At 35.0% G+C, this 13,042-nt stretch overlaps 3 protein-coding genes across 3 annotated transcripts; 2 read left to right on the top strand and 1 right to left on the bottom strand.

Annotated features, from left to right (window-relative positions):
* LOC104743381 lies at positions 3,234-8,701 on the top strand. The gene is made up of 6 exons (XM_019235469.1): positions 3,234-3,748; positions 4,199-4,267; positions 4,365-4,470; positions 4,653-4,748; positions 6,483-8,428; positions 8,671-8,701. The coding sequence occupies exons 5-6, from the start codon at positions 7,143-7,145 to the stop codon at positions 8,699-8,701; spliced, it is 1,317 nt and encodes a 438-aa protein (XP_019091014.1). The 5' UTR covers positions 3,234-3,748; positions 4,199-4,267; positions 4,365-4,470; positions 4,653-4,748; positions 6,483-7,142.
* On the top strand, positions 5,368-6,524 carry LOC104740555 (glutathione S-transferase T3-like). The gene is made up of 2 exons (XM_019235470.1): positions 5,368-6,324; positions 6,483-6,524. Exons 1-2 carry the CDS (start codon positions 5,368-5,370, stop codon positions 6,522-6,524), a joined length of 999 nt encoding a protein of 332 aa, XP_019091015.1.
* Positions 9,434-11,454, bottom strand: LOC104740554 (transcription factor MYB51). Its single transcript, XM_010461176.1, has 3 exons — positions 10,931-11,454; positions 10,692-10,821; positions 9,434-10,400 (listed from the first exon to the last, which is right to left on the bottom strand). The coding sequence occupies exons 1-3, from the start codon at positions 11,064-11,066 to the stop codon at positions 9,614-9,616; spliced, it is 1,053 nt and encodes a 350-aa protein (XP_010459478.1). The 5' UTR covers positions 11,067-11,454; the 3' UTR covers positions 9,434-9,613.

Raw genomic sequence — 13,042 nt, 5'->3', positions numbered from 1 at the left:
AAAAAAAAAAAAAAAAAAAAAAAAAAAAAAAAAAAAAAAAAAAAAAAAAAAAAAAAAAAAAAAAAAAAAAAAAAAAAAGAAGAAGATAACAAAGAGAAAGAGGTAATAGATTTGATATGGATAAGAGAAACTCGACAATGAAAAAAAAAAGAGTTTTGAACTTTCTTTCATTTTTATCCTCTGATTCCTTTTGTAATAATAACTCAATATCTCAATAGTGATTAGTGACTATTGTAATTTGATTCCAAATTAACAAAATTCAGTCCTTATGAAAAAAGGATTATTAGGATTTATAATCCTATACAAAGAAGTCGGAAAATAGCATGTGGATACACCATGTAACATATCCTTTTGACAATGTTTTTACGGGAGTGTAGTACCCAACTGGTAGTACCAAGATGGCTATGACAGTTTAAAAAATATGTATGGCTATGATGGTACTATTATATAGACAATTAGAATTATTAGAAGGGAAATTGGCAAAACTAACTAAGAAAAAAACTAAAATTAAATCCCTAACCACTCTAACCATATAACTATAATATACACTATATTAACTATATTATATACAATCTTACCTTTCCACCACCCCTACCTATCTCTTTACCATTATCTTCACCACCTTCAGCCACTTCTACCGGAAATCTCCGCCGACAACCTCCGCCGGAAATCTCTGCCAGCAACTTTTGTCGGAAACTACCGTCGGACGGAAATCTCCGCCGACAACATTTGTTGGAAACTTCTTCCGGAAACCGCCGCCAAAAACTTTCACCGGAAACTATCGCAGAAACTTTTGCCGGAAACCTCCGCCCACCTCTGCTGGCAACCTCCTCCCATCTCCGCCGGAAACCTCCACCCACCTCTGCCGGCCGCCGATCTCCGACCACCTCCTCCGGCCACCGCCTCCAACCAACCGCCACCACTCCCTCCACTACATAAAACATTAGAATGGTAATTTTGCTCTACCCCTATCCTGATTTCCTAATAGTTTTATTATACTATATTTTTTTATTTTTGTTACTGAACTAATTCACCCTTATTAGAAGTGGTACTACTTTTTGCCAGGTCGTCCAAATTTATTTCCATGCAGAAAAGTAGAATTGATATATGCTGAATCTATCAGAATCAGCCAATCATATCACTGACCTCTCTATCATTTATTAATTTTTATATCAGTAAACAGTTATATTGATAGATATTTTATTTTTGAATATTTTATAAAATTAGATTTTTTATTTAGATCAATTTGATTTTATATATTTCATAAAATTATGTTTTTTAAAAAAATATTTAGAGTCACATATTATTCTTTTTATTTTCTTTGACCAAACATAATCACATATACATATTTCAAATATATTTGTATTTCTAAATTTTTTCATAAAAGTGCATGCTAAAGAAATTTAAATTGTAATTTATACAAAATATTGGAAAAAGATGGAAAACGACTCTAAAAGGAGGTTGAAAATGGAAAGTGTACATCAAATAGTTATTTTGTTTAACAAAGTGGTTAATTTATCTATACCAAAACAAATATATGAGGTAAATATGAAGATAATACTTTAACTAAAAGTCCAAAACATATTTTGGATGTAGATCTGGAATTTTCAAGTTTTAAGAAAATATAGCTGTTCTATTTTTTCACCGAACAGAATACTGTAGGGAAAATCTATAATATAAAGTGTGCATCCGGGTTGGACTGAGAAGGTGCACGAGCAGCTCGAGAGTAAATCCCGGCTATATTTTAGCTTGAATACTTTGAACAGGAAAAAATATGTCAAACTGAGGACTGGAGGAGCCAACTTTGAAAATAAATTAATACATATATCTCAAAATTAATCCATTGTGTCCAATTGTCCAAATGTGGTTGGGAACTAGGACTATGTATTAACTTCTCTATTTCTAAATAACTAATTAATGTTTGTTTTTAACACATTTAAAAAAACAATTGAATTATTTTAAATAGTTTACTGATATTAGTTCCACTTCTTTCACTTTACAGTATGTTGATCACAAATGAAGTAAAAAAAATATTGATTTGAACCAGAAAGTTAAGCCAATAATAATGAAGTGCAGCTATTTAATCAAATGAAAAATATACTCCATTAAAAAGTGGAACAAGAAAAAAAAAACAAAATCTAAATTAATAGGGGCAAAACCGGACTCATTAGGCAGGTGAATAATTTTATTCCTAAGGAATTAGGGAGTATGCAACTATGCATGTATATAAATTTATTTGGTATTACGCCATGCACTTTTGAAATGTCAAGAGTCATACACAAGAATGTGTGGTACTAGCACAGAGTGCCAACTGCGAAGACCGGCAATGACCAGCTAGCAACGACGACTCGTATGATTATGCATCATAACTTATAATATCGATTTCGAATTGTGTGTAGTAATAATTATTTGTTTTAATTATCCTGATACTGCTGTATTGTATCAGAATTAAAATTGAGAGTTAAAGGAAAACAAATAATAAACACAATTGTTTACCAAAAAAAAAAAAAAGGTCCAGTGGAAAAAGTTGCAGATTTGTTAGGAAACTACTTCGACTAGTACAATAGACTACTAATTTATGGTTCATTCGTGAAGCAACCCTAGCTAGCGACGTTTATATTTGGACGAAGAAACGAAATGAGCGTCTATTAATACTTTCTATATTTTATTTTATTTTAACAACTTTTTGGATGGATTTTAGATATTTCGAAATGAAAAATTTCTCAAATTTTGCCGAGATTCATGATAATGGACTATAAACTAAACACCGAGTATCTTAACTCACAATTTACGAAGTATATATATATATATATATATATCCTCGCATGCAGAAAAATAAGATTGAAAATATAGATTATATTATTGTTTCCAGGTATGATCATTAGAGCAACGAACTACATAAAAAATGTGTAATGTATAGTCTATTGGTGTATATAGGAATACAGTAATACCGTTGCCTAAGAAAAAAACTAACAATAGGGCAAAGAGACTAGCTAAGACATTAATTGTATAAGCCGTTACGTTCCTGAAAAACACAACTTTGAATTAGTGTTTTTCGTTTCTAGTCACTTTATTTATGCAGAGAAGACAATATATTGTACTGTAAAAAGCAAAACATTCCTTTTATCGAAATATTGTTCGTGAAACAAATCTCAGCTTTTACTTTTGAATTCTGTATGGTGGTGCTTTCAAAAGGTTTTAAATGATAATGCACTTCTTCTTTATCTTTAGAGCATGATTACTGGTGTAACTCTTTGGGTTACTCTCTATATTGGGCCCCAAAAATGTAATATTAAACCCATTTTTTAGTCCAAAACACAGAGTATCGGTTCCATGGGAAGGTTTGGGAGAATCACCCTAAGTCACGCGACGTGGTCGTTTGTGATTGGTTGATTGAGAAATATAAAAGGTAAATTTTTTTTTTCCTAATTTTTTTTTCATTCTTTCCCGATTCTCACTCGTCTCTCTCGTCTCTCTCGTCCGTCGGAGATAAAAGCCGAATCAACAACCATCGGAAAAATCAACCGATTACCATCAAATCGTTGATTTTCCGGCTAAATCTCGATGGTTGTTGGTCAGACGGAGGGTTATTGGTGACTGAATTGGCGTAATTGGGGTTATCCGTTTCGATTTGCAATCTTTGGCGACGGCGAATGTTTCACAGCGGTGGGAGCACGATGGCGTACGATTGGTGGGATAACGGCGGATGTCCGGCGAGCTCCACCGTCTAGCGAATCGGTGAGAAACGGTTCGTCTTTTGATTTTTGATTGTTTGTTTAAACCCTAATTTATCACCGGTGGTCTTTAATTTTTAGGGTTTCATATTAATTCGATTGTTTGTTAGAATTATTAATATTTGCTGTCAATTTGACTTATTAGGCATCGATTATGAGATTAATTTGATGTTCACTTCAATCCAGAACGTTCCTCACTCAAAAAAATATCACTTCTAGCTGATTTAAGGTTCTTGGATCTATGTGGCGCTCAGGTTGGAGTCAATGAATCCATTTATTTGGTTGCATTTGTCCTTTTTCCTTGGTGGATAGATAGATGAGTTTATTTGAGATCTTGGATTATCTTTCACCGTCTTGTAGAGTATAACTCAGGGATTTTGATTGCTAGCAAATCCATAGTACAGATTATATATGTTGTACCTCCCTCGATGCTTTTCATTCCAAATGCTTCTTCAACATGGCAGGTGTGTGCGTATCACAGATGAAGGTGTGATTACCATGGCTAATAGTTGGACCTCCCTCGAATTTCTCAGGTATTATTCTTTTACAATTCTAGAACTATTTTGCTTTGTTGTTGTTGTCAGTGACTCTTTTTGCTGACACCATCCAATGAAAACCGAAAAATTGCAGCTTGTTTGGGATAGTAGGAGTGACTGATAGATGTCTAGAGACTCTCTCGCAGACATGCTCTGCTACACTCACCACTCTTGATGCTAATGGCTGCATCGGCATCAAGGTGTGTACTGTGACTTTTTCCCTTTTACGTTGTTCTTACTCTACTTGGTTTGTGGGTTTGTCAAGAAATTTTATGGCTTTCTATCGGATATGACCTTTACTTTGTTCTGTTTTTCTATTTCAATTGCTACTAGCTTTTTGGTTTCTGGGTTTTTGCTATTCATTGTGTGTGTGTGTGTGCAGAGTAAGTTAGGAGGAGGAAGCCAGCAGCAAGGTCAGAGAGTAAGCTACAACAAGAGTAAGCTCACTCTTGGCTTACGGACAGTCAAAATTGATAAGGTATGGTCCTATATCTCTCATATGTTGTTGTTCTTGTTTTTTTGAGTTGTGATTGGGATGAATGAGTTGGTGTTATAGATTGTTCTTGTTCTTGTTCTAACTTGAAAAGGTTTGGTTTTATAAATTGTTTATGTTTTTTTATAAAACTGTGAGTTCTTGTTCTATATTGCTGTTTTCTTTTTTTGCTCTAGTGTTTTTTAGTCTTTTTGAAACCCGATTGTTGTTCTTTCGCTTGTCTTGATATTTGTTGTGATTTTGAATAAAAAGCATAATTACACTGGTTTATTGAGAAACATGATTGAATTTGAAATTAGTATTGACTTTAAACATCAACTTTTTGAAAATTTGGTACACAAGTAGATTTTCTGAAAAGTTATTCAGTTGTCTACTCATAGATTTACTGAAAAGTTTTTCTCTTCACATGTAGATTTACTGAAAAGTTTTTCAACTAAACACTCATTAGCCTTTTACTCAATAAACCTTTACCTTTTGTTATCTAACCTTCAGTTTAAAAGATAAACTAACCTTGAGTTCAATATAAACCCTCATTGTTAAACAATATAAACCCTCAAGCTACAAACTCTTTTCGTTAAACATAAGCTTTCATTAAACAAAAACAATGGATCCTTATCGTTTGTCAGATGAAAATTTTGTTGATCTTTTGAATTCTCAAAAAGTTCTCAACGTTTCTGATAATCCTAACCCTCCACATTCTGCTCAATCCTCTCAGCCGATTCAATTTAGCAACCCATTCTCTTCTGAGCCACCCCACTTTACCTCAACATTCTCTTCTCAGCCACCTCATTTTAGCTCAACATTCTCTTCTCAGAATCTTAACTTTAGCCCAGCATCCGATACTGAAGACTGTATTGAGGTCGAAGAGACTGAAGAAGACGGAGGCAGAGGAAGTAGGAAGAGGTGGACTGCAGAGGAGGATGTCAACCTCATAAGTGCTTGGTTAAACACCAGCAAGGATCCAGTTACCAGTAATGAGCAGCGGAAATATAGTTTCTGGCAGAGAGTTACAAGGTATTTCGAAGCAAATGGTGGATCAGCTGGTTCAAACGCAAGAGGGCAAACACAGTGTAAGGCTAGGTGGAACAAGATAAACCACCAAGTCAACAAGTTTGTGGGCTGTTACGCACAAGCGTGTACAAGAAGGAAGAGTGGAGAATCAGAAGATGATGTCTTGAGAATGGCTTATGAGCTTTTCAATAACGACATGAAGAAGCCATTTCTCCTTGTACATTGCTGGAGGGAGCTGAAGCACGATCAGAAATGGCTCACAGAAGAATGTAGCCACAAGCGGACTAAGCTTGCATCTGAGGCTCCTACTTCGAGTAATGATGGTGCTGAGAAGAGGCCTCCGGGAGTTAAAGCTGCTAAGAACAAAGGGAAGAGACCGACTGTTAGTATTGATGTCGAAGATGGTTCTGTCCATAAGTTAGACAAGATCATTGCAATGAAGGATCAAGAACAAGCAGCTAAAGAGAAGCATGGCAAAATGAGATTGCTAAACAGCCTGCTTAACAAGAGTGAACTAACAACTGCTGAAGTTGCTCTTAGAGACAAACTCGTAGATCAAATGTTGACAAACATTTAGGTTTCAATTATTATCATTTGTTATGTTTAACTCTTCTTGTTCTGTGTTTAATAAGTTTAACTCAATTATTTTATGTTCTGTGTTTAATAAGTTTTGTTGTGCTTAACTCTACTTGTATTCTTTTGTTTCAGGGTTTCGGGAACACAAATGTAGCTGTGGAACATGTCATGTGAAGAGAAGAAGTTTGCTTGATGTGGAACATGTCACGGATTTGGGAAACATGTCACGGATGTGGAACATGTCACGGATGGCTTGTGTCTTTTGCTTGTGGAACATGTCACGGATAGTTTGTTTGCTTGTGTCTTTGGCTTTTGAGTGTCGGTTAGGACAGTATGGCTTGTGTCTTTTGCTTGTGGAACATGTCACGGATGTTTTGTTTGCTTGTGTCTTTGGCTTTTGAGTGTCGGTTAGGACAGAAAGGCTTTTGTCTTTTGGTTGTATTTGTTTGGCAAGGACAGTCACATGTGTATTTGTTTCACAAGAGGACAGTCACTTGTGTATTGCTTTTGGTTTTATTTTAACCTGTGAAGTTGTGTGTTTGCTTGTATCTCGAGACTTAAAGTCTATATATTGATGTATCGTTCTTTCCCATTTGCAACCAACTTTGCATTGTGTTCCGATTCTGTATCTTTTTTTTCTCTTCACCTTTGCATTGAAAAGAATCAACCTCCTATTACAAAAAAATATTTCTCTATCTATTACTCAAACTCCTATCTTCACTACTCAACTCTATTACTCATTCTCTACTAAATCCAAATATAAGCCTACTACTATACCCAAGTTACCAAAAAATGTCTAATTGGAGTTCTGATGAAGAAATTGAAGAAATGGTAGAGGAGGAGGTTGATAGTATAGTGGAGGAGATCCAATACAACTACACTCACCCAGAGGTACCACCAGCTCCAATAATCCGAAGAGTGCACATTGAGAGAGACCGCGAAGAAGGCCACATTCGATTGTGGAATGATTATTTTAGTGATAATCCAACTTACACTAACGCTATGTTCCGTCGTCGCTTTAGAATGAACAAACTATTGTTCCTTCGTATTGTTACCGCTGTTGAGAATGGAGTCCCATACTTCAGACAAAGGCGAGATGCTACTGGAAGGCTTGGTCTTTCTGCACTTCAAAAATGTACGTCAGCTATTCGTTTGATGGCTTACGGATATTCGGCAGATGCGGCGGATGAATATTTACGACTCGCTGAAACAACCTCCCACAAATGCCTTCTACATTTTGTAGAGGGAGTTATAAATCTATTTGGCAACGAGTATCTCAGAAGACCTACAGCGGAAGACCTCCAACGATTACTGAACATTGGAGAACATCGCGGTTTCCCCGGAATGATAGGGAGCATAGATTGCATGCATTGGGAGTGGAAGAATTGTCCCACTGCATGGAAAGGACAATATACACGTGGATCAGGTAAACCGTCAATCGTACTAGAGGCTGTGGCATCACAAGATTTATGGATTTGGCACGCCTTTTTTGGACCACCGGGTTCGTTAAATGATATCAATGTCTTGGACCGCTCCCCGGTGTTTGATGATATCCTACAGGGCCGAGCTCCGAGAGTTAGATACTTTGTCAATGGACGGCAATACAACATGGCGTACTACCTCACAGACGGTATCTATCCCAAATGGGCAACTTTCATCCAATCTATTACACTTCCACGTGGTCGAAAAGCAAAACTCTTTGCTCAATGGCAAGAAGGATGTCGTAAAGATGTAGAGCGTGCATTTGGAGTCTTGCAAGCTCGATTTGCAATCGTGAAGAATCCTGCACTTTTCTGGGATAAAGGAAAAATAGGAAAAATAATGAGAGCATCTATCATCCTGCATAACATGATAGTGGAAGACGAACGACATGACCACAATTTCTACGATCCAACAGAATTCCATCACAGAGAAGGAAGCGGAAGTTCTCAAGTCGATTTATCATATTCTACAGATACGCCAACAAATCTACATAATATGATGGTCACTCGAAATGATGTTCATGATACAGAAATGCATGATCTTTTGCAAAAAGACTTGATTGAGCATATCTGGCAAAAATTTGGTGCAACCGCACAATAAATCTTATTCCAAATTCTGTTTAATATGTTTAATATTTTGAATTTTGTAAAATATGTTTAATATTCTAAAGTTTGTAAAAAATTGTTTCAATTTGTAAAATATTGTTTTCTATTTTATGTAATATAAAAAATTTAAATAATTGTTTTATCATTTTAGATAATTAAAGTTTGATAATTAATAAACAAAAATTAAAAAATTATTATTTAAATGTCTAAGTAACCTATTTGGGGTTCTCTAGTAATAGGGTAATTTTGCTTAAGTTCTCTTAGAATTACTTAACTTAATTTATGATTATTTATATAATTAATTAATGTGAGAGTAACCATGGTGGGTTACTCCACTAATGATGCTCTTAGTCCTTGATCGGAACATTGAAAGAATGACCCTCTCACTTGCTTTATATATGTCGGTCTCATAGCTGATTATTCGAATATTGATAAGAGTGACTTTTATATACAATAGAGAATGACGTATTTAAGTGACGTTATAATGACGTGTTCGTTGAAATGTTTTTATCTACAACTCTACATGTATTTTTCTGGTTTGGTTGAAGATATAATTATTTATCAACCTATACTCTATCCATTAGCCCTCCCCTTCACCCATGAGGCCATGACATAAGCTACCAAAGTTCTTGTGTAACATAGTGCGGATTAAAATATAAAATAGTGTAGTAGCTAGTACGATGTAGTAGCAGCAGCTTGTGATTTGTCAAAATAATGCAAATCTCATGTTCAGATAGCTAGATACAAATTCTGATAACAAACACGATAAAAATACTAAATTATTTCTTATTTTCGCAATATTTTTTAAAATAGTAATTCATTACTTGTTTTCGCAATATTTATCATAAACGTAAAAAAACATGTTACTCTTACTATGACATCACCATATATCATTCAATTAATTTTCCAACGTAGCACACTTGGTTAGACTTAAAAACCAGAAGAAACAAAAAAATATATATAACAAACGCATATTATATGGCAATACAAGCTACATTGCATATATGTTTCATCATCATCATAATCATTATTAATTACAGCATCAAGGTACATATCCATCGACATCTTTATCAGAAGAAAACCTATCCTTAGCTTCGATCAACATGTAACATGTTATATATATAGTCAGGACATGATCACGTACGTGGGAAATAAGGATATTCATCGATCAAGCACTCACGAAAAATATTTATCAATCTCTGCAAAAGTGTCTTGACGTTCATAGACCGGCGTAACCTCGACGACGTCATTTTCATCTTCGTGAAGAAAACTCGTAAGTTCTTTCATGAACGCAGTGTTCTCAACACAAGACTCCTCCAAGATCATGAAATCTTCATCATTCAGAAATGTTGAGAACCCGATAGTATCCTCATCATCAATGTTGTTATTACCAGCGAAATTATCACAGTACAGTAGATGATTGTTAACGGAGGAATCAGAGAACGTGGACGAAGACGACGTAGGATTAACGTTACCATCAACATCAAAGTTCGAGGAAACTGCAGGAGTTGTTGCAACGGCCGCCTGGCAGAGAAGATTCGAGGTTGGTGTGAAGGAAGAGCTCGCTGACTTATCTTGTTCGGAGTCAACGGAAACACTTGTAGTAGTAGTAGTGTGATTAGTAGCTAAGGGGCCACCACTTCCGATGATTTCGGACAGAACACTTTGATTGATTCTCTTTCCAAACCTACTAGCTACCCTATTCAAGAACCTAGCCGATGATAATCTAAGATTCTTGTTGTTCTTCTTCGCCTTCTCATTATCAAGAACATCATCACTAGTTGTCTGAGTAACTTTTTGTTTCTCCAGGTGGTTTTCTGATTTCTCGGTACCGGAGTTTAAGGACTTGTGTGTAACCGGATCAATTCCTTCCTTGATCAAACGTTTTTTGATATGAGTGTTCCAGTAGTTCTTGATCTCGTTATCGGTTCTTCCTGGCAATCCACGAGCTATAGCAGACCATCTGATTAATTAACACCATAAGATTACAATTAGTGATCGCACTAAACATAAAATATGAACTTAATTCAAGCTTAAAAATATTTGCGTTTAGCTTATGATACCCTTTGTATGGTATTTTAGAAAAACACTATATTTTAGTTTTTTTTTTTTTTTTTTGTCAAGCTTTTTTCGTGTAAACTGTTTGATTAAAAATACTAAAATGTTTTGGTTTGTAACTAAAATAAATAGTTACTGCAGCGACGGAAATTGGAAAGTATGCATATCTATGTAATAAAGAGAGAGAGAGACTAACTTGTTGCCGTGAAGGGCGTGAAGAGAGATGATAGAACGTTCTTCGTCTTCAGTGAACTCTCCTCTTTTGATGTCAGGTCTCAGATAATTGGCCCATCTCAGTCTGCAGCTTTTGCCGCATCTCTTGAGTCCTGATCCATTTGAAAACAGTTAATTTTGAATTAATAATAGATACAATAATGAAAGAGAAAAGGTCCAACATTTGAATATTCAAATATGACGGAATAAAATAATACGTACCAGCTTTTTCGGGGAGTGTTCGCCATCCACCTTCACCGTGACGATTAAGGTAAGAGAGAAGCTTCTGATCTTCCTCGGGAGTCCAAGCTCCTTTCTTTAACCCTAATTCAGCTTTGCAACACGGTGTTCGCACCATTCTTGATTCTTGATTCTTGATTCTTCAAAAAGAAACTTAACTTTCTTGATCGAGTTGAAAGGGTTTGTTCTCAAGTGAAACAGGTTGAGAGCAAAGAAGAGAGTTGAAACAAAGTGTGAAATGGGGCGTCGCTATATGATCATAAAGATTGAGCACATGATCTTTTGATTAAAGTATTCAGACATCTGTAGATTTTTCGAATAGACATCTTGCTATTTTGCGATACTCGAGATTGTTTTGTAACATTGAACGACAAGAACACACAGAGAGATAGAGAGATCTCTAGTTGCTAGCTCCGTGTTCTTACCACAAGGAGAGATAATTGAAGGGTTTTAATTTGTAGAGAGAATCTTTTTTCTTATATGAACAAAAAAAGATTAATGTTGGGTTACACTTTGCAAAGTGAGAGAAACTTTGAGGACGAGCCCCCATCTTTATTTATGCTTGCTTGTAGCTAGCTGTACGTGTGGCTGCATCCAGCATCGTTTCAAGGTAATTGCCACGTGGCTCGTTTTGATTCCCTATGCAAAAAAAATTAACCTAATAATTACATAAAACCGCTAACTTTGTCACTGGACGTTTTGAGATAGACGTCTGTGATATTTCATATTTCTCAAGATAATATAATTTATTTTTAATTGTCACAAATAATAGTAGTAATATACTATGAAGACCGCTATTACATTTACATTTACATGTTATATAGATATATGTATATATATTGATAGTAAACAGAAGTGGGGAAATAAAACAATGAATATCAATGGATTGCTAGCCAAAAACATAATTATCAAGTATGAGAAAAATATTATTAATGTTAACGTAAAATTGTCAAGCTAATTAATGACCGATTTATTTTTGAATCCGTAATGCAAATTGTAATTATAATTTTTTGCATGCGAAAATATGAATATATTCGTCGACACTCGACAGTACATACAAAATCAAATTAGAGATTATATTACGGCGCCGGCAGATCTGGAACACCAATTAAATTATAGCAATGTTGAATATTCTCTTGCATTGATCGTATTCTTCTTCTTGACCAAAAAAGAAAAATTGTATTGACCAAATAGGTCGATCGGGTCCAATATACGAAACGATAATATATCATATAAATCTTGAATTTACAATGAGTAAAAAAAAATGTTCGTCGGAATGGGCAACAAATTAAACAGATATCATAAAAATTAAATTATAATTGAAAGAGTAAAAACAAAAGGTCTATCGAAATGCAAAACCACAAAGGTTCAGTACGTGGCGTCGTGGCCATGTCGGGATGTATTCAACTGTAAACGTTGGAGTGCCAGACTTTTCTAAGTACGACTGACCTCTTTACAATTTCAATATGCTTAAGAAATCATTAGACGACAAAAATTTAACGAGAAACAATAAGGCAACGAACGAACACACGAATTGAAAATTCGAGGAAGGTAGCAGTAAGTACTAAACAAAAAATAGTCGTACTTGAATTTTGGGATTAAACTAAGCAACAACTTGGTTACTCAAACACTGACTTGGACATTACCGAAATCGGAATCATGCCAAGGAAAATAAAAAAATCTAAGTAAGGAACAAGAAAAAGAGGTAACGTAATTTCTATTTCGGACAATTAATTTCCACTATGCTGTTGAGACAAAACCCAATAAACTAGTCAAAATATTGTACCTTTTGTTTTCCTATAAAGTTAAGAACAAAGACTACTTTATCTAGTTCTTTTTTCCTTTTCCCTAACATGATATGAAAGGAACATATGGTTTAATTAAGAAAGTTAACCAGATTGGTTTTCATAAATCCAACTCTAACACTAAAAGTCTTTACAAATCCTTCACTCACCCCACTATGCAAAATTACATACAACTCATGCTAAAAAAGTAAGACAACTAGTTTCTTTAGTACAAACACTAAAAAAGAATCTCACCTAGTATGTTGATTCTTGTCTAAACTTCCTGCAGAATTATCAGCGGCCACGGTGG

The sequence above is a fragment of the Camelina sativa genome, chromosome 14, assembly GCF_000633955.1.
Source record: "Camelina sativa cultivar DH55 chromosome 14, Cs, whole genome shotgun sequence".
NCBI classification, from domain to species: Eukaryota; Viridiplantae; Streptophyta; class Magnoliopsida; order Brassicales; family Brassicaceae; genus Camelina; species Camelina sativa.
This window is presented reverse-complemented; position numbering and strand designations above follow the sequence as displayed.

Excerpts from the sequence above, each read along its gene's own strand:
- LOC104743381 (XM_019235469.1), top strand. The coding sequence starts at position 7,143 with ATGTCTAATTGGAGTTCTGATGAAGAAATTGAAGAAATGGTAGAGGAG. Across the intron at positions 8,429-8,670 it reads AAATTTGGTGCAACCGCACA|TAATAGGGTAATTTTGCTTA; the intron begins ATAAATCTTATT and ends GGGGTTCTCTAG.
- LOC104740555 (XM_019235470.1), top strand. The coding sequence starts at position 5,368 with ATGGATCCTTATCGTTTGTCAGATGAAAATTTTGTTGATCTTTTGAAT. Across the intron at positions 6,325-6,482 it reads TTGCTCTTAGAGACAAACTC|GGTTTCGGGAACACAAATGT; the intron begins GTAGATCAAATG and ends CTTTTGTTTCAG.
- LOC104740554 (XM_010461176.1), bottom strand. The coding sequence starts at position 11,066 with ATGGTGCGAACACCGTGTTGCAAAGCTGAATTAGGGTTAAAGAAAGGA. Across the intron at positions 10,822-10,930 it reads AACACTCCCCGAAAAAGCTG|GACTCAAGAGATGCGGCAAA; the intron begins GTACGTATTATT and ends CAAATGGATCAG. Across the intron at positions 10,401-10,691 it reads CACGCCCTTCACGGCAACAA|ATGGTCTGCTATAGCTCGTG; the intron begins GTTAGTCTCTCT and ends TTAATTAATCAG.